The 19542-nt window shown below is 42.5% G+C and overlaps 2 protein-coding genes across 11 annotated transcripts in view; both read right to left on the bottom strand.

Moving 5' to 3' along the window:
- The window catches only part of TBX19 (T-box transcription factor 19), a 139578-nt gene extending 134497 nt beyond the window's left edge, over positions 1-5081 (bottom strand). For 6 of the 10 annotated variants that reach the window (XR_006167267.1, XR_006167268.1, XM_042809494.1 and 3 more), the window contains exon 1: positions 1553-4915. Coding sequence is in view for 8 of the 10 variants with exons in the window: in XM_042809494.1 (XP_042665428.1) it covers positions 1553-1749 (197 nt within the window). In the remaining 2 variants the exon portion in view is untranslated. Of the gene's footprint in view, positions 1-1552; positions 4916-5054 lie in introns of those variants that run through there. The other 4 variants (XM_042809491.1, XM_042809492.1, XM_042809490.1 and 1 more) reach the window with 4 other exon arrangements.
- Positions 5082-8335: 3254 nt separating this feature from the next.
- Positions 8336-19460, bottom strand: SFT2D2 (SFT2 domain containing 2). The gene is made up of 8 exons (XM_042809500.1): positions 19350-19460; positions 19059-19145; positions 18806-18891; positions 17937-18018; positions 14478-14513; positions 14295-14353; positions 13555-13584; positions 8336-12952 (listed from the first exon to the last, which is right to left on the bottom strand). Exons 1-8 carry the CDS (start codon positions 19410-19412, stop codon positions 12913-12915), a joined length of 483 nt encoding a protein of 160 aa, XP_042665434.1. The 5' UTR covers positions 19413-19460; the 3' UTR covers positions 8336-12912.
- Between the last annotated feature and the right edge of the window lie 82 nt (positions 19461-19542).

Here is a 19542-nt window from a genome sequence, read left to right on the forward strand (position 1 = left end):
CTAAGTAAGAATGAAGAAAAATAAATAAGCTTCCACGATTAAAATGTAACATTGGATATTCAAGTAATGATGGATTTTCATCCCAGCAGCAGCATAAAAAGATTATGTACATGCACTCACCTAGACATTTTAGAGAGAAAGAGTATCACCTGCAATCACAACATACATTAGCACTGAGGAAAGAAACTGAAAGAAAAAAAAAATAACCCACAACCTGCTGGTAAGGCACAATCCTTTGTATCCATTTAATTAATTTGGTGCAAATTTATTCTCATCTTGGTTACTTATGCTGACAAGGAATGTTTAAATCTACCTTACATTAAATGAAAATCCACTCAGAAGTTTGCTTTAGCCCAACAGCAACTATAAACGTTCAAATTAAATAGAAGCAGCTTCTTGGTGTAAAGAAGAAGAACAGAAGACAACATCGATCCTTATAGATTCCTAGGAATCAGAGTAGTGATAAGCAGTGATATTTTGGAAGCAGAACTGTTCTCTTAGTAGAAGAGCTAGCTTGCTGAGCTAGCAGACAAGATTTTTCCCCTCTTAATTGCTTTCCCTGTCAGGCTGCAGGCAATAGTAATCTTTTCCATAAGTTCTTTTCAACCAAAATCTCTGCAAAACTGATGGAACTCACACCATGAGCGAAAAGCTTTTCTCTCATCTCTTAATCTTGCTCTCCCATGCAGATATTCCTTGTGAAAGAAACATGCGTGGAGGGAGGGGTGGGAGAAGATGGCAGAGGTGGCAAGGGTAGAGTAAGTACTACTGTAAACCTTAGTACTGCTGTACAGGAAAACTTTCCTCTAGTCATTACCTGGACTCTGTTGCCTTCCCAGATCAGTGCAGAGCCTATCTGGAGAGCCAGTATCCAATTCAGAATTAACATTCTTTTCTCCGGGTTTTGCACTCAGCAAATAGAAAGATATGTGATCCCCTTATATCACAATTTGTTATTTTTTTAAAGCTCTGTATGTCAGCCAGTATTCTACGGTGCTTACTAAGTACACCAGCAACAACTACAGAAATGTGAGGTACAGTTGTGGGACCACACCGATCTGGACCGCACATACAAGCCACAGAGCACAGCTGGATTGTACCCTTTTCTAGTACAGATTGTATGTGCAGACTGTTAACCTCCAAAGCCTGAGAAACAAGAACAGCAACGGGGAGATAACAGCACTGATCTGCTTCTGAACAGTCCTTTGAGATCTACAGGTAGGAATGTGGTAATAAACATTAATGACTGGTAGCACAAGAAGCAATCCAGAAGATTTTGAGAGATAGTGTCCACACCTCGGTGAAAGTTCCCTTTTTGTCAATACATTTCTCCAGCATGTTTCACAAACAGGAATAAAGTGTGGCAGGAATGGCTTCACAGAAAGGAGCGGGGACACCCCAATTCTGTCCCTACCCTGCTTTTAGGGGACCACACTGCTACATGCTCACTGCAGTTCTCTCTAGCCTATGCACACGCTACTTTCTATTACACCTCTTCACACCCCCCGGCTGTCACCCACCCTTAGCACACAGTGCTATGCAGATCACTCACCTGCCATTCTTGGTCACAATCATCTCGTTGGTGACTTCTCTGAATCTCTGCCAGAGGGTAGCATCCTCTAAGACAACCTGAAGCTGCTTCTCAGTGGGGTCACCTTTGTCTCTGCCTGCCCGGAGTTCACTCTCCACGACGCTGAGCAGCCTGGAGACGGTGCAGTCAGTGGGCTTTTTGCAACCCAGGTCTGCCATAATGACTTTACTGCCAGAAACTTGGGGTGGCTGTTAAAAGACAGAAATAGGAAGCTAAATCAAAAAGCAAGTCAGATCGTTGGGCACAGCCTGAGAAACGTGCCCTCCTCACTCTTTTGCCACTGACTAGCTCGTTCCTCTGGAAGTCCCAATGGGCAGTGACACCGGCGCGTGCAGGTTTATGCACACACTCCACACACAAAAAAGGACTATCTCCTAATTACCTGTCAGACGGTCAGGTGGGTGGCAGGCTGATGACTCAATTGGCTGCCTTGAAAGAAGAGTCCTCCATCCAAATTAGCATGCTTTTATCTTTTTTCAACCTGAAGTGGGTCTAATTGTTCTGCTTGAGAACCAGGTTTCCATTAATGAAAATTATTTCATTTCCAGACTGAAACAATGCATGGAAATTGCATTCTCGCTGATGCGGACTCTAGCTGAAGGAGCTAGTAACAGTCAAGACAGTTAAACAGAGAAGACAGTCTTAAAGATAGAAGAGGATAGCCTTATTTTCACCCAGCATGTTGAATAAACGCATTAACTTCATTACTCAACAATCTCCAAGTTCCTAAATTAACATGTTAGATTGCAAAAGGAAAAAGTAGCATCCTTACACTCCACTGTTGATTCCTGCTCTGTCCATCCGTTGGACCCCAGTTTCATTCACAGAATGTCTGTGGCACCTTAAAGTACTTTAACTTCCTTCTGATGCATTTCTAGGGACAGATCTCACACTTCTGAGTCTGGGTATAGACATAACTGTCTTGAGGCCTGGCACTGCTGACCTACTCAAGGTCTGCTTCATCCAAAAGCTCCCTCATCATTCCTAAAACCGGCATTCCCTCTCCTCTCAGCCTGAGGCCTTATCTGGCAAGTCTCTTTGAACTGCGTATACTTTCCACAAAGGACAGTTGTAAAAGAAACCACTATTATACCAACAAATCCATCAACTTCAGCAATGAGACAGGGATCTGAGAAAACTGGGTCCAGTGCTGTGCTACAGAGTTAAGTGAAGGTTATGTGAATACCACTGATCCGTAAACATTGGACTTCAGCACATAAGGCACTTGACTGCCTAATTCCTCCGGATGCATTTAGCTCCAATAGCATCTGGGAAATTTCTGGTCTGTTAGACATGACATAGTCAGGGACTTGGCTATGAAAATGAACTTTGGGCATTTCTTTTTAGAGAAATATGTTTTCTACCTACTTACTTAGAACTTTGTGTTTGCTTAACTCAAGAGCCCTTGTTGAATTTCTGTGCTTCCAGCTTTCTAAGCAATGAAATGATTTGGTTTGGGGCTCTACAGTGCATCACTGATGACACTTATACAGACAAGGAAGGGTCTGACAAACTATAAAACATGATTTAAATTAAATCCATCCTTTAACAAGGTTCAACTTATCTCGCAGTGCAAAAGCCCACGAGGTATCATCTCCCTCACCAGCAACTGCCAGAGTTTGAGGGTACTATCTGTGTCATACAGCACCTTTTTTGGAAAGTAGTCCTGCTACTCCCTCAACACTGAGCCAGAGTGAGGATACTGATTCCAAGTCCTCAAAACAGCACAGCTGCACGTGTGCAGCAACACGATGTTGTGCAGAACAAAGGAGAGTTTAGGTGAGCACTCACTGCCCAGAATCTCAACACCACAGGAAGGGAAAGTCATGCAGCTGTGACGCATTTTTTGCATCTATAATCCCAATCATCCCAACAGGGAACTTTGCACTCTGACACATCTTCCTTCTTTCATCTTCCCAGTCTTTACATACCTTGTTTGAATTGTCAGCTCATAACATTTTAACTAGATTATCAGTCAACTCACCTTGTGAAAGGTGTCTGTCTGTACCAGGCCTAAGCAAATAGCAACTCCTAGTTACTAACCAGCCTCCTTTCACTGCTGAGCAAATGAAGAATGTACATTAAAATCTACAGGATATTTAGGTACTTTGAAGTGTGCCACTTGGCATCTGGAAAAATAATTGCTTATCAGGTAACATCGTGTAACACTGAATTACAAACACTCATTAGTGCTTGGGCTTTCTTTTTCAGATGCTCAAAAAGGAGAGAGAAGCTCTATCATTTTTCCCTGCACATGCCACACAAGATCAAATGGCATAGCAAACACTTAAGAGATCATGAAATAGTTGTGTTGCTTTCACGACATTACAAAATGTTAATAAAGGCGGGAATCAGAGCTACATGAAATATTGTGCACTAGGAAGTTTTGGGGTTAATTTTTAATCAATGACTGGATTTTTACAGGTTTTTTTTTTTTTTTTTTTTTTTTTTTTGTGCCTGCAGGAGAGGCACAAGGGCATTTTCTTTGTAGTTTCAAATATTAAAACTTGCATCCTCCACAACAATGAAATGCACTCTGAGATACCAAAAGTAAGGTACACTTGGTTGCTTTCACTTACCACTTAAGATGCTTGGTCATCAAAAATTTTCTCACAGAAAGAAAGAAAGAAAAATCTCTCTTAAAATACTTCATTTTCACACAGTTTTAATTTTAAATTTATAACTTTGTTACTGTAGCTCAAGATACATGCAACCTCAGTATTTTCCAGAGAGAGTAGTTACCTGTGGTTGGCTCATGGCATAGGCCAATTGCTGGTTTTGAGCATGGGGAAGGGTATTTCAGCTTTAAGAGTTCGGGCTCTAAGAGCAATTGGTGATGCATGTAGCAGTATATTCACAAGGCGCATCTCACCACTGATGTGTATTTACAGCCCAGAATTAGCCAAAGAAATAACAAATTTGCATGCATGCAAGAAAAGTCATCAGCTTAATATAACCATGGCACAGATTTTACTCAAAAATACACATCCAGATCCATATGAATCCCACCTCATGCATTGGTCTTCATCACATCATACACTGGTCTGCCTTACATACAGGCAGTTGCGTGAGGAGGGGCTACAGGAGAGAAACCAAAGCAATAGATTCATAGACTTCATTGCTTATTGTTGACTTTTAATTTCCAGAAAATACTAAGGGTGGAAATCTTCATTACAAATAACTGCTCTGTTTTGGGGGAGACATCCTTTACATTTTAAACGCCTCCTTTGTTCACCTAAATAACAAACTTGAATACTTCCTAAACATTTCTTCTCCCTCCTCCCTTCTTGAGAGACAAATTTTTCCAAGTCTGCAGATGCTGAAAATGAGACACAAATGGATTAGCATCACTGGGTACTCCTGGGACACTAAAAATAACCCATTCTCAGGTATCAGATGGGTTCTTTCTTAGCTGAAAGTCTTCCTGTACTTGATATTTGAAGGAAAAAGTAACTGCACTTACCAAGTAATAAAGTAACAAGGTGACCGATAGTCATTGCCACTGAAAGTAGGACACAGCATGAATTAGTCCTCTTGCACTTGACATCTGTAGCTGTGCAATTAAACAAGTAGATGGGTATGGATGTCTCAGGAAGTAGGAAGACATTGAAAACTTCCTCTGGAGCCCCATGGAGAGAGCGAGGTGCTACTGACCAGGAAGCGGCCACCTTGTGGCTCACAGCCTCCCAGAACTAACCCCTTCTAGTCAAAAGTGCAAGTACAACACTTAGAGACATCTCTAGTCGTGTCCAGGATTTACCAATAAGAATTTAGCTACTCATACTTTTAATTGCAGCAACAAGGTCTGGAAACAGCAATGACAGAACAAACCTGAAACGCTTACTGAAATATATTCATCAAATTTCAGCGGTAAAAAGCAAGTTGCTGGTTTTGACTTTCTAATTAAAATCATTTTAAAACCCATTCCTACCACCAGCTGGTGAGGTACAGCAGAAGAAAAAAAATAGAGAAAAGGTAATTAAAGAGGCCTCTCCTTGCCTTGACACTGGATAGCTGTTTTTTGGCCTTTAGGTGCACGTTTCCAAAATAAGCCAAACCTTCATGATGCAGTGAAATCACAGACAACAAGACTCAAGCTTTCCATCCCCAGGACTCTCAGTGGAGCACTCAAACAACCAACACCCCTGAACATTGAGTCCCAACAACACAGGGAAACGTAACCTCTATCACCATGACACTCCCAGGAAATCAACACCTATTGACGACCAAGGAATAATTACGAGAGGATAAAAAGACAGCTGCTTTCCCTCTGTTTTTAATCACAGATCCAGACCCTTAAGAGATTGATGGGTTATAAGAGACTTAGAGAAGATTAGCCTTTTCATTACTGCCGGGGTGGTGGAGAGGACAGTTTCAATAACTTCAGCCAGGTATGTTTTTAGCAGTTATTCAGTCACCCTGCTCAAGTAGCACCTCCCTGCCTGCTGTTACAACCAACATCAGCTCAGAAAGCATGGGAAGCTTTTCAGAGCAATTTTTCTTGTTTCTTAAAAAAAAAAAAAATTCCTGATCTAGTCAGGCTGGTGATAAACATAAATGTATTACAAAAAAAAGTAACGCGTGCAGTTTTGGGCACCACAAGATGAGAAGGACATAGAACCATTAGAAAGAGTGCAAAGGGAGACTATGAGGACGGTGAAGGATCTGGGAGATGTGACAGCAACAGGGCCTGAGGGAACAGCACGGAGCTGTGTCAGGGGAAAGGCAGCTGGGGGTGAGGGACAGGGTCTGCACTGGGGGCCGTGGGCATGGAACAGCCTGCCCAGGGCTGTGGGCACGGCACTGAGCTGTGAGAGTTCAAGGAGTGTTTGGACACCGCTCCCGGATATAAGGCTTGGAGTTTGGGTGTGGAGCCAGGAGCTGGAATTAATGATCCTCATGGGTCCCTTCCAGCTCGGGATGTTCTGTGATTCTAATAATAATCATACATGGCTGAAATACTTGCTTCTCTCAAAAGAAACAAGACTTCTACATCCTATTACGCACAAATAGAAAACACAAGAGCAAATACGACAAAATAATTTGTTTTCACTCCACATATTTGGAAGTGCTATCCATTCAGAGCTGCACTGAAATCGTGTTGGCCAGCCTATACTTCTAACATACCATTATTTAGCTACATCAGTGTTACTCCTCATTTCTGCAGATTGTGCATCACAAACTCTCAGGAATAACCTCTTCTAGAGATGCCACATGGGAACCTGAGAAAAACTTAAAAGGGTTTCAAATAGGCTAACTTAAAATAGCAATCCCAAAGATTGGCAGCTTAGATATTCTATTCCATCTCTCTAATCATCTGAAGCTTTCTTCAGAAAAAAAGAGAAAACAGGTTTTTGTTCCCTTCAGGAGTTTCCACAGTTCAGTATGGATGGACGTTAAGAATCTTTTATCCTTAAGATACTGCAATCAAGCCTGAGCTCAATGTGAAATAAACAAGTAAACAAAGGGAAAAAATTCCAGCTACACGCATCCATAAAATTATCTCATAAATCAGACCTTGTGGAGGGAGAAGGGGAAAGGGTAGACATTAGGTATGTAGCAGCCTTCCATAGTCCCATTACTAAATACAAATCCACCATGGATTTGCACGGATTTGCTCCCAGGGTGGGGGCATCCACAGCCTCTCTGGGCAACCACCCTCACAGTAAAGAATTTCCTCCTGATATCTAGTCTGAATCTGCCCTCTTCCAATTTAAAACAATTTCCTCTCTTCCTGTCACTACATGCTCTTCTAACAAGTCCTCCTCAACTTTCCTGTAGGCTCCCTTCAGGTACTGGAAGGCTGCTACAAGGTCCCCCTGGGGCCTTCTCTTTTCCAGGCTGAAACTCTCCCAGCCTATTCCCATAGTGGAGGTCCTCCAGCCTTCTGATCATCTTCACAGCCCTCCTCTGGACCCGCTCCAACAGCTCCACATTATGCAGCTTGAACGAAGCAGAGAAAACAAGGGACTGAACATTTATAGAAAGAATCTATTGCATGTGTAGGTTTAGATTCATACTCATAGCTGTCTTGATAAGAAAGTTATATGAAACTCCCCGGGTTCCTCTGAGTTCTTTTCAAAAAGATAAAATACGAACCACCAGGTTCCTGTGTTACAGTAAGACAGGTCTCTTCTATTAAAAATAAAAATAAAAAAATTGGACCTTCCTGTGAAGAAATTTCAGTGCATTCAGCTTTGAGACAGTTTTCTTAGAAGACCAAAACTGAAAGCACAACATCTCTCAAAACGCTCAAGGGTTGCAACCACCCTTGCAATTAAAATAAATAAATGGCAGCCATTTGGGTTTGCCCTACCACTCAGAAGGAAAAAATTAAGACACTGGAAGCAGGCTGGTGCCCACCACATAGGTAAGGAAAATTAAAATCACAGCAAGTTTTTGGATGCATGTTACACGCCAACTGAAACAGATATGCTTTCTGAGTCATTGCTTCTAGCCCTACTTCTGACATGTGCATTTTTAAATCACTGATTTGTTTTTTTTTTACTTGCAGTACTCAGAATGCACGTATTTCACAAAGAAAGAGACACGACTAATAATTTTTGCTGACAGAATGGAATGAGGAGTAATTTGCTCTGTAGCACAGACTAAATCAATAATTTGTTGGCAAAATTATGTTGACACTTGAGGTTAAAAAAAATAATCGTATCACCCCCACCTCATCAGCAATTTGAGCATCATCTGGAGTCATCATTAAAACGTCCAAATTAACTGCAAAAGCAATTTGTTTAATGCAATTACAACTTTATTGAAGAAAAAAACAACACTCGAAAGTGAGGGATTCCTTACAGAAAAAGATATGAAAAAAGATATTTATCAAAGTAGAAATCAAACAGTGCAAATACACAGAAAAAGAGCAACAAATAGAATCAGTAACAATACAAAACGTTGTGGTCAAATTCTGAGAGTTCAGTTTTTATTTTACAAAACAATTCCCACAGCTGTTAAAAAAATGTTGTGTTGTCAAAAGACTGTGAGGCACACACTGTTAAGAAAATATACCATCTTTGTGCTTTCTGTCCTACATGGTCAGGACTTGCTATGGCTGTAAACATCAATAGTTAAGACAGATGTGTGTTTATATGTCATCCTCCTCCTCGGTTTTTGAAGTCCACAACAGCAACGGTCATCTTGTCTTCATCAACATGATTAAGTACCAAAACAGAGTAAGAACCATTTTCACTAACTCAACAAATCTCTTTCAATCTTAGTACACAGCACAAGCCTACAACCTTCAAGAATCCGCATTTTTCCACAATGGAGTTTCCTGAACACGAGCTTCAGACTGCATGTAAGCAGCAGCACTCTAAGCCCCTAAGTGCGTTACGGGCACAGCTGTCACCTACCCACAAGTTGCAACCAATCCAGACCCGTCCTTCTGCAACCTTGCTGGAAGCCATCCCATAGCAACAACTCCTCTCTCTCCCAGCAATGCATAGTAAGTATTTAAACAAAGCCTTATGAATTCTAATTTTTTCTCCACGTGATTTCTTAAAATCCTTTTAAATCAGTTCAGAGATTTCTTCCTTGGGTTTTGGAGCAGCTCATGGGCAGTCTTACTACAGCAAATACTAAGCAAGATCAAGTTGTTCACATCAGCACAGTAGAACCATCTCAGATAGCATCAGCATTCACAATCACACCAACCAGAGCAAAACCCTGGAGTGATGAAAGAAATCTCACATTTTCATGTTCTGAATCTCAGTGCTATGGGAACAAATACCCCTTGTCACCCATTTCCATTTCTACAGTATCTGCAAAGTCGGCTGATCCCAGATATGCAGATTTCACGCTAAGACTGCTTGCTTACAGTGATCAGTACTGAAAAAAAACCCAAAACAACAAACAAACAAACAAAACCAAACAAACCAAAACAACCCAAAATTCAACGGGAAAGTTGACCAACAGTGAGGCTTTCAAGAAACACTTTCTGGTAGAGCACCAAACTCTACTGAGATGGGCATCCAACTTTCTTTCGAAAGTCAGTCTTGAATTAAGTGCTGTAGGCAAGTGTGTAAGTTTATTAAGGAAGGAGCCTTATGATTTAAAACACAATTATCTCTTTGCAGCAGAGTGCACACGACAAACATTCCTGCCTTGAAGGACATTACGACAGAAAGCTAGAGGGCTTTAAAAAAGTCCACCATGCTTCCTGGTAAGCAGATAACCAAAGCTGATGAAATCAGCTCCAAACATATAGAAGTCTTAATCACAAAAATGGTATAACCTAATTCAGATTGAAACCGGTCAAGAGGGCACACTCATAGTAGTTTACCTCTCGATCACAGAAATTATCTGAACAATATAGAAGAATCTTCTACTGCTAACCCTGGCAATAGCCTGTGCGCAACTATAACCAAACATCTGACTAAGAATCCACAGTGTTTTGCTCTGACAGAGAGGAATTACCTTTAAATCAAAACTGCTTGTAGATGAAGTGACAAACCCTGAGTAGCTTTCACATATTGGCAAGGAAATGAATCTCTGTTCCATCTGACCTTCACAAGAACAGAATACAACACCAGAAGGAACGTGAATCCTAGTGGCACTATGGCGATCACCCATCTCTGCCATCTCCTTTTGAATTCCCTTCCCTTATGGGCACTATTGCTAAAGCCTCGTGTGCTACACAGTCAAATAAACCTTTGTTCTCCTTTATTATTGTATCAAACGTGGCTGTGGAACTGGAATTACAGCTTTAAAAAAGTGTGTGTGAATCCATTCAAGTTTACCATTTCTTGGTAGTGAAAGAAGCAGTTCCAGAGTCTAAATTTCCTACTTCCAAGTGACTGTGCTCACAATACTAAAAGGTCCCACTTAGCTATAGTATACAAATTGAGAAAGCAGTATGCAGCAAATCTAGTGTTTTTACAAGGAAAATGCTAGAGAGTCATGGTACTACAGCCCTGCAAAAGCTAGTCAAGGAGTAAGCAAAAGCCTTTTTCTCTTCCTAATCTGAACTATTAAAAAAAAAAACAAACAAAACAGAGGTAAAACTCCATTATGTTGACTGCTGATAGGCCTGGAATGATTATACAAATTAACAGAACTTTCCCAGAGGGGGGAAGGAAAAATACCATAGACCATACTTGTAGAGTTCTCTGGGAACACCCAGAGATATTAAAACTAAGCAAACACTGGGATGTGAAAGGCATTGGAGTTCTATTTCTACTAGTCTTACACAAAGGAATTCTGTATATATTCTCCAAGCCCTAACAGAAGCCTAACACGGGGCCCTTTGACAGATGTACATTAGGTTTTGAACATACTCCCTCATTAAAAAAAAAGTCTTACATCCATTTAGATATCCAGAGTCAGAGAGAAAACGAATAGGTGTTCTTTAATTCTCAGTCTCTCTTGAGCCTTTAACTAACTCCTTATTAAAAAAAAATAATACTAATAGTCAATGTAGTCATTTCAACACTAACTTCAAAATCCTATGGAAAGAAAGAAAGAAAAGCAGTAGGAAATAGCACTTGGGGAAATCATCCCACAGAACTGATTCATCCCAACATAGCACATTTTCAAGAAGGCCTTTTCTGTTCAAATGGCTTTGTAAGAGTACCTCTATCCAGCTGGAAAACAGAGAAAGCTTGTTGAAGTTCCCCTTTCATATCCTCAAAAGATATTTTTTTGGTTTTAGAGGGGATACTCATGGAGGGTTGTTACTGTTTTATAAATTATCAGAAGGACAATTAATGTGTAGAGTTAATTCTGTTTCTAGTAACTTTCTGAGAACCACACAGAATTATTCTACTTCACTGTGGGCTTGTACTTCATTGCTGAATAGATCCAGGCTTTTGCTAGCCTGAAGTCTTTGTGGTGCAAGTCAAGGACTTGCTATGCAAATGCAATGCAGTTAGATGGCTAAAGTCTATGTAGATCAGGAAAGAAGATTCAAATCATATTAAAGTTCACTGGATAATGACCTTCACAGCCATCATTTCCAGCAAGACAACTTGCTAATAGGAAAGGCAAGAACAGTTAACAGTATCCAACATAGTAGAAGCAGGAACCTGCATTCTGATGTTAAACAAGAGACGCTGAAATGGTTTGGGAGTACATGATTACACGTAGCTCAGAAGATTACAAGAATGGGCAATGGCCTTGGAGTCTGGATACTGACCACTCAGTGTTTGTTCGAAGCTGGCAGCAAGACTGTTGAATGCTTCCTTTGGTTAAAAAAGCAAACACACAAACACACAAAAAAAGCAACAGAAAGCTGTACTTCCTCTTCAGAGCAGAAGGAATTCACGAGTGCAGAAGAGAGTTTTAGGAAAAATGAAATTGATTTCATTACAAAAAAGACACATTGGAGTTTTAACTTATTCACAGGTTCAGAAGAAAATGTCTTTTTCCTGTCCTGGACTTGCTTAAACACCAGCCTGCCTCCACCTTATCAACAGGGACTTCGTCCTTTGGGAAAGAAAACACACAGGTTCTGTCTCAGCTTACCTGTCGTGCCCTCAGCTTCACACAGCTCCTGTGCTGAAGCTGGGGAGAAGAGAACCACCTCATGTCAAGTGATAAATTGGTTTCCTAGCTTGAATGTATTGCATTCAGCTGGAGTCATTAGCAAAGAACTCATTATTCCTGGAAACTAAAGAACTTGATTAACCCAATTTTGCAAGTGCTTTTCTTACAGGAACCAATCTTCGCAGATGAAAATGTCCCCTCTACGTATTTTAAGAAAACACTGTCAATCTAAACTGAAAACGAATTTTTTTCACTTAAGGAAACAAAATCAAGCATTCCATAAGTACTCTAAAACAGCCTTTTCATTTGGAATTAAGCCTTTTGAAAATATCATAGACCCAACATGTTACAAGAGAGGCAGAAGAAGAGCACCAGTATTCCATTATCTGATGTAAATAGTGCAAAGATTAAGTGATGTAAGGCTACTACAAGAGTTGTCAGGAATCAGCTAGCAACAGATTTCTTTTTCTTCTTCGGAAAGGAATCCTCTAGACTGGCATGGTCCCACCAGAATCAAGGGCTCCATTTTACAGACTTCACGTGTCACTTTGTTAATTTTGCAGAAACAAATAATTTCATATGAGAATCATCAAAACAAAGTCTGGGTCTCAGCCCAGTTCTTCTTCCAGGCTGACCTTCATTTAGTCACGTGAGCGCTCTGTCCCACGGACACCAAAAACACACAATTGCATTCACTGCACTTAACCTCTAACAACCAGCCAAAAGGCACTCATTTAGAACAGAAGTAGCAAAGTACAAACACAGTGATCTTAACGTAGTTCTGCTATGCTTCCTAGAACTTTGTGAAGCATCCGGCTTTCCTCTTAGGACAGACAGACAGACACACATTTCTTCACAGCATCCCTATGGGCAGGAGAAAGAAAAAAACAGTCACCTCAGTTAGCTGCTGGATGACTCACTACACACTGGTGCAGCACCACCAACACACATTTAGAGATTGTTAATTGTGCTTACATGGCTTGCATGACTGCATTACAGGCAAGCAGGTCTGCTCAACCCCTACCCACTCAGCTGCAATGGTAATAGCACCCATAGGAAGAGCAGAGCTGATAAAGCAGCATAAACTGTGCTCAAATGCTGTAACAGTGCTCACAGCAGGGGGAACAGTGAAGGAAGGAAAAAAAAAATAGTACACAAAAGAATACATTTACCCAGTAGTATTTTGGACCAGCATTTGGGCATTCTCAAGGCAAACGTTAAATTTAGCATATGGGCTGCACACTTCTATATTTTCACAGGAAGCCCTCTCATTTTGTTACACTTAAGTCGTGTTTCCCCACCAGAGAATATGCTTAGTCCCATTTTTAAGCAATCACGAGTATTTCCTCCTCCTAAAACACTGCCGTAGAAAAGCTTAAATCCACACATCACAATGCTCCCACATAGTAATCTTGGCTACCATGAAGCTTCAAGATGACAAAAGGAATGGGAGCAGAGAAACTTACCTTGCAAATGGTATGAAGGAAATGCTGTACCTAAGATGGAACATTGTAAAGGTTACTCGTCAGCTTATGATGGAGTCACAAAAAGCATAACTGTGTTGCTCTAAACAGAGGGCTGCAAGATACACAACCAAAGTGAAGCCCTGATGTTGTGAGGAAAAGGAAGGAACATTCTTGCAAGTAACCTTAGCTCAGCCACAGTGAGAAATGGCAAAATCAGAGGGCACACTGCAGAGGCATGTGAAACAGTGTTCCAAGCAGCCCCAAGCTGCCCTGGTGTTCCAACACCTACAGGGAGATAAGACTGCTTTTGAGGGCTGGGTAAAGCTCCCTACCCGCTCCTGTACTAATTCAATGGCTTTTTACAGAGAATATGGTAACTTAAAAAAAACTGATGCTTAACTTGATTGGCACATCTGGATCATCTGACCTAACAAGTACAGAGTCTCTAAAAGCAGAATACTAAGCGAAGTAAGCATCAAATTGATTAAAAGACAAAAGAAAAAGAAGTTTTACTTAAGCTCACAGAAATTAAATGCATTCAGAAGGAACCTCCAGAAGTGGAAGGACAGAACAAAGAGCAGCCATATGTCACCTCTTCATAGGTGCACTATCTTGCATCCAGGGGAACAGTAGGGTACAAAATCTTCCTACCCTTTCATACATACAAGCTCAAATCCACCTCTTTACTTTCTGTTACACCTAATGCCAAGTGAGGGGCATGCATAAGGGAGATCACTTACCATGCCAAGGCAAAAAACTGCAAGATACAGAAAAGGAGCGCGAGTCCTTCCTTATGCCACTGAGGGAGAAGGGCAGGAAGAAGGGAAGGAAACACAGCAGCCAGTAAGACAACCATGCAAGATTCTCATTTTTTAAATATACTCCAGTATATATATATATACATACAGGACTCAAGTACTCACCCAAAAAGCAGAACACAGCGTTAATATGAGACACAACTGGAAGAAAACAAATGATTTCTATTAAACATACAAACAACTCTCCAGTTTTCATACATATTCTAACAGTGCAATGGGTTCCTTCAGAGACAGACAACATAATTTCATAGTTCTATCCAACGAGGTATGAGAGTTCCCTTTATTTAAAACATTCGTACTACTGTGTTTTTGAAGCAATGAGAAAACACCAGCCTGATATCTCCAGACAACACATTCATGCCTGCAAAGGAGCAAGAGCAGCAGACTTCCACACTTGTGCAACACCAGTGTGTTCCTGCTTCTTCTCCTCATACACTTCTCAGTGGAACAGGCATTCACTGCATTTCAGCTTTTAGCATAAGACTTGCCAGTTAAGACTCTTTCTTCTGCCTCTGTACGTGTCACATTACTTGTTCATTCTTAAGGCCATTACTGTCTTGAAACCAGAGGTATTAGTAGAATCATAGAATCATTTTGAGTTGGAAGGGACCCTTAAAGGTTATCTAATCCAACTTCCCTGCAATGAACAGGGACATCTACAGCTACATCAGGTTGCTCAGAACCCCATCCAGCCTGACCCTGAATGTCTCCAAGGACACCACCACCTCCAACTTGCTCTAGTGCCTCATCACTCTTACCATGAAAACTTTCTCCTTATACCCAAACTAAATCTTTCTTCTTTTAGTTTGAAACCATTTCCCCTTGTCCTATCACCACAGACCCTCCAAGAGTCTGTCTTCTTTCTTACAGCCTCCTTTAAACACTAAGAGGCCGCTCTCAGGTGCTCTCCAGGCTGAACAGCCCCAGCTCTCTCAGTCTGTCCTCATATGGGAGGTGTTCCATGCCTTGGATCATTTTTGTGGCCCTCCTCTGGACACACTCCAACAGGTCTATGTCTCTGCTGTACTGAGGACTCCACATCTGGGTGCAGTACTCCAGGTGAGGCCTCACCAGCACAGAGCAGAGGGGCAGGATCACCTCCCTCAACCCGCTGGCCATGCTGAGGAGGATACAGCTGGCTTTCTGGGCTGTGAGGGCACATCGTTTGTCCATGTCCAGCTTGCCATCCACCAGTACCCTCAGGTCCTTTCTAGTAGGGCTGCGTACCATCCTTACATCCTCCAGGTGTGGGGAATACACTGACAGTGGGGGTTGCCATGTCCCAGGGGCAAGACCTCGCACTTCAATTTGTTGAACTTTACGGGGTTGATCTGGGCTCACTGCTCAAGCCAGTCCTGGTCCCACTACATGACATCTTGCCCCTTGGGCATGTTGACCACACCACACAGCTTGGTGTCATCCACAAATTTGCTGAGGGTGCACTCAGACCCAATGTTGATGTCATTGATGAGGATGTTAAAGAAGCACTAGTCCCAGTGCTAGAGGGACTAGAGGGACTCAGCTTGTCCATCCGGACATTGAGCCACTGACCACTCTCAGAGAAGGGTCTCACGACCAGTTCCTCATTCATCAAACAATCCACCCATTAAATCCATATCTTTCCCATGTGGAGAGAAGGACGCTGTGGGGTACTGTGTCACAGGCCTTACTGAAGTCCAGACAGATGACATCAGTGACTCTTCCCTGTCCACTGATGCAGTTACACCAACATAAAAAGGTCCTGACCTCGCTGTAGCCATGCTGGTTATCCTGTATCGCTTCCTACTCCCATGTACCTTAGCACAGATGCCAGGAGGATCTGCTCCATGAACTTCCCTTGCACAGAGGTGAAGCTGGCACACTGGTAGTTCCCTGGATCATCCTTTCCACTCTTTTAAAAAATTCTTGTCAAGTAAAGCCACAGCATACTTTAAAGTGCTTTCAGGTGTTGCTTTGTAACGTCCCTGTTTAAACACAGAGCCCACCACAACCACTCAGCCATGTATTCTTTTCACATTGTTACATTATGTCTTTGGGAACTGGTAATCCATTTTGGATATCTCCTATTTTACTATTAGCTTTAACAGAAGATACTTTTTAGTTCAAGTTTTCATTTTCAAATTAAGACATGGCAGTTTGTTTAGCTATGGCAGATGCTGATACTTCACCTTTCTTCAGCAGAAAGTTAAAGACATTTGCAATGCACACCTACTGTTGTGCTACTGCAGACTGTAACGTGCGTTCTTCCACGTGAGTGAAAAAAAAAGACACGTGTACTAGTGCATATGCAAGGCAGCAGCCGTATGTACTGCCAAAGAAATCACACACACTACCTCAACCATGATTACCAGCATTAAATGTAGTTTTCCCATTATTTGTGTGTTGGTGTACATACTGCATCATACACCTACTACCTCTCTATTCCACTGTGCATTCCAGGCATGCTCCTGACTCCAAGAAGCCTAACTGCACAAACACACCACACAATGGTTTCCTGACTGCTGCTGATCTGTCAGCATACATGGTCAGTGTCCTAAGCTGTATGTGCTGCTTGTAGCCTCACAGAGTTTTAAATACAAACCACAAAATGCAGATATCAAGCAAATGTTCTGAAGACATTCACACTGAATAATGGGAGGAGTTTCCTGCAAATTAAATCACCTTCTAGATTTTAGACTCTCCAACAGAAAGTACAAGAGCTTAAAAAACCTGATAAACAAGAGGAACTCTGAGAATTACCAGCAATGCTTCCCCACAATAAAAGATTGTCCACAATTGCCATCTTCAAAAGATGAAAACAACTGGAAGGGCTGACTTCAGCTGAATGCTGCATTTGTCATTTTGTTGTGCCACATGAGTTTCAAAACCTGAAGCTATCAGCCAACTGGGATGGCATTATTTTTAATCCAAGATGATCACCACAGCACAGAGATTCCATTTCCCTTTGCTGTCAGAAACAAATATTTTAGCAGGTTGGAAATACCAGCACAGTTTTTTTAAAGCAAATGATCTGGACTATAAAGAAATACAAAATACAAGAAATACAAAATGCAAGATAAGACACATCCAGCAACTTCCACTGTGCAACTTTTAAGAAAATTAGTTTCCTACCTTTCATCTTCAAGCAACAAGAAAACACCGTGACATGACCTCAAGCACCCTAAAAATGTTTGTGCAGGATTACACACAGCAGCTACAGATGCTTAATGCTTATTTGGTGTTACAATTGGGCTTTGGTTCAGCCATTCCTCACAAGAAAGTGCTGGTGCTACACACACCTTTTCACCACACTGTACAGATGAAGAAAGAACTCCACCCACAACACATCCTGAGACACAGATCATCCTACAAGGAAGGGCTCAATAGCTGGGTGCTGGAAAGGGCTGCCCAGGGAGGTGAGTCACCATCCCTGGAGGTGCTCAAGAAACATTTAGAGGTTGTATTAAGGGATGTGGTTTAGTGGGGAAATACTGGTGGTAGATGGATGGTTGGACTGCATGATTTTAGAGGTCTTGTCCAGCATTGGTGATTCTGTAAGTTAAAACTGATTCCTTTGATACTTACTAACATAACAATAGTAGCAATCAATCGGGTAGGCTCAAACATCCTTTTCAATTGTTTCACTGGTCCCATAAGAAAGAGAGTGCTGTGAAACAGAAAAACAAAACAAGATGAACACATAAGGTGTGAAAGGCAAAAGTGAAACCAAGCCAGATTTGTGATGAAGGGTGGTTATTTTGTAAACTTTTCTCTTGTCACATGGGATACCAGCACACAATGTTGTTACAGAAATCAGTGCACGACAAAAGAAAGGGGAGAAAAGAACCTTTACAACAAGCAGGAAAGATTATCAGACAGTCCCACTGTAACACAGAGGTGTTTGCTAAGACAGAGCTCACAAACACATGGTGCTGTTATCAAAGGCAAAATGGCAAAGAAGTATCATTATCCTGAGGGGTAAAAAACACACCTCCAAAAACTAAAAACTGCAATGCTCAATGCATGATTTTGAGCCTTTGGTGTTGTGTTTTGTTGTTTTTGTAATGGATGAGTAAAAAATGTCTTCACAGTACTTTCTTTCACGGTGCTATTAGGGAGGTGCTGTTCTTTTTAGCGAAAAGAGAACAATCACTCACAGAGGTGGTGACGCACTGAACAGGTTGCCCAAGGAGGCTGTGGATGCCCCATCCCTGGAGGCATTCAAGGCCAGGCTGGATGTGGCTCTGGGCAGCCTGGGCTGCTGGTTGGCGACTCTGCACATAGCAGGGGGTTGAAACCAGATGATCATTGTGGTCCTTTTCAACCCAGGCCATTCTGTGATTCTCTGAATCTCCATAAACAAATGTGCACACGCAAACAGGTTGGTTTTTACTACTTCCACACCTCGTCCAGCTTGTCACCGTTATTAGAGAACTAACATAAAAGATCATTACCTTCCAATCGATGCAATGTTCCCCAACGTGTAAAATGCTGCAAAGAGAATCAGCCCTTTCCTTGGTACCCAGAGCAGACAACTGCCCTAAAAAGGAGAAGAGAAAGAGAAAAGTGCATGCGTTAGCGTTCTTGTTAATGATTAGCGTGCTGTATCTAACTGGAACCGAGCCTGGTGCTCTCAGAGACCCAGAAACCTCAGCCAGGATACAGATCCTCGCGGGCCCTCCCCAGCTCGGAACAATCAGCGCTTACCAACAGGGAGAACACGCATCCCAACGCAAAGCACGCGATGAAGCCTTTCACTCGGGTGCCCCAACCCAACGAAGTCGCGTCGATAACCTGGAAACGAGGGTGCAGAACGCGCGCGTTACCGCCGTTAGTTACCAACACAACCCCGAGTGGCTGAGCTTCCCGGGGGCCGCAGCTCGAAGCGACGCCGGCTGGCAGCAGAGGCCCGGCGGCACAGAGGCCGACGAGCGGCCCGGCGGCTTCCCCGAGGCGGCGGCCCCAGCAGGGCGGCAGGTGCCGGCAGCGGGGCGTTACCTCCGTCAGAGCGCCGGGCTCCTCCGCGTCCCGGCCGCTCAGCACCCGCTTCAGCTTGTCCATGCCGCGGCCGGGCGGTTCTTCCCTTCCGCCCCGGGAACTACGCGCCCCGGCAGGCCCTGCGCGGCCGCTAGCCCTTCCGTACCTGCCGGGCGCAGGTAGGCGCGGCGGCGCGGAGCCTGCCGGGGCGCGT

The sequence above is a fragment of the Centrocercus urophasianus genome, unplaced genomic scaffold (genome assembly GCF_019232065.1).
Source record: "Centrocercus urophasianus isolate 14NV4802_14NV808 unplaced genomic scaffold, USGS_Curo_1.0 seq_12, whole genome shotgun sequence".
Lineage (NCBI taxonomy): Eukaryota > Metazoa > Chordata > Aves > Galliformes > Phasianidae > Centrocercus > Centrocercus urophasianus.

Coding starts and splice junctions, on each gene's coding strand:
- SFT2D2 (XM_042809500.1), bottom strand. CDS start 19,412: ATGGACAAGCTGAAGCGGGTGCTGAGCGGCCGGGACGCGGAGGAGCCC. Junction 14,514..17,936: donor TTGCTACTATTGTTATGTTA/GTAAGTATCAAA, acceptor GTTTTCTTCCAG/TTGTGTCTCATATTAACGCT. Junction 12,953..13,554: donor TCCTTCATACCATTTGCAAG/GTAAGTTTCTCT, acceptor TCCTGCCCATAG/GGATGCTGTGAAGAAATGTG.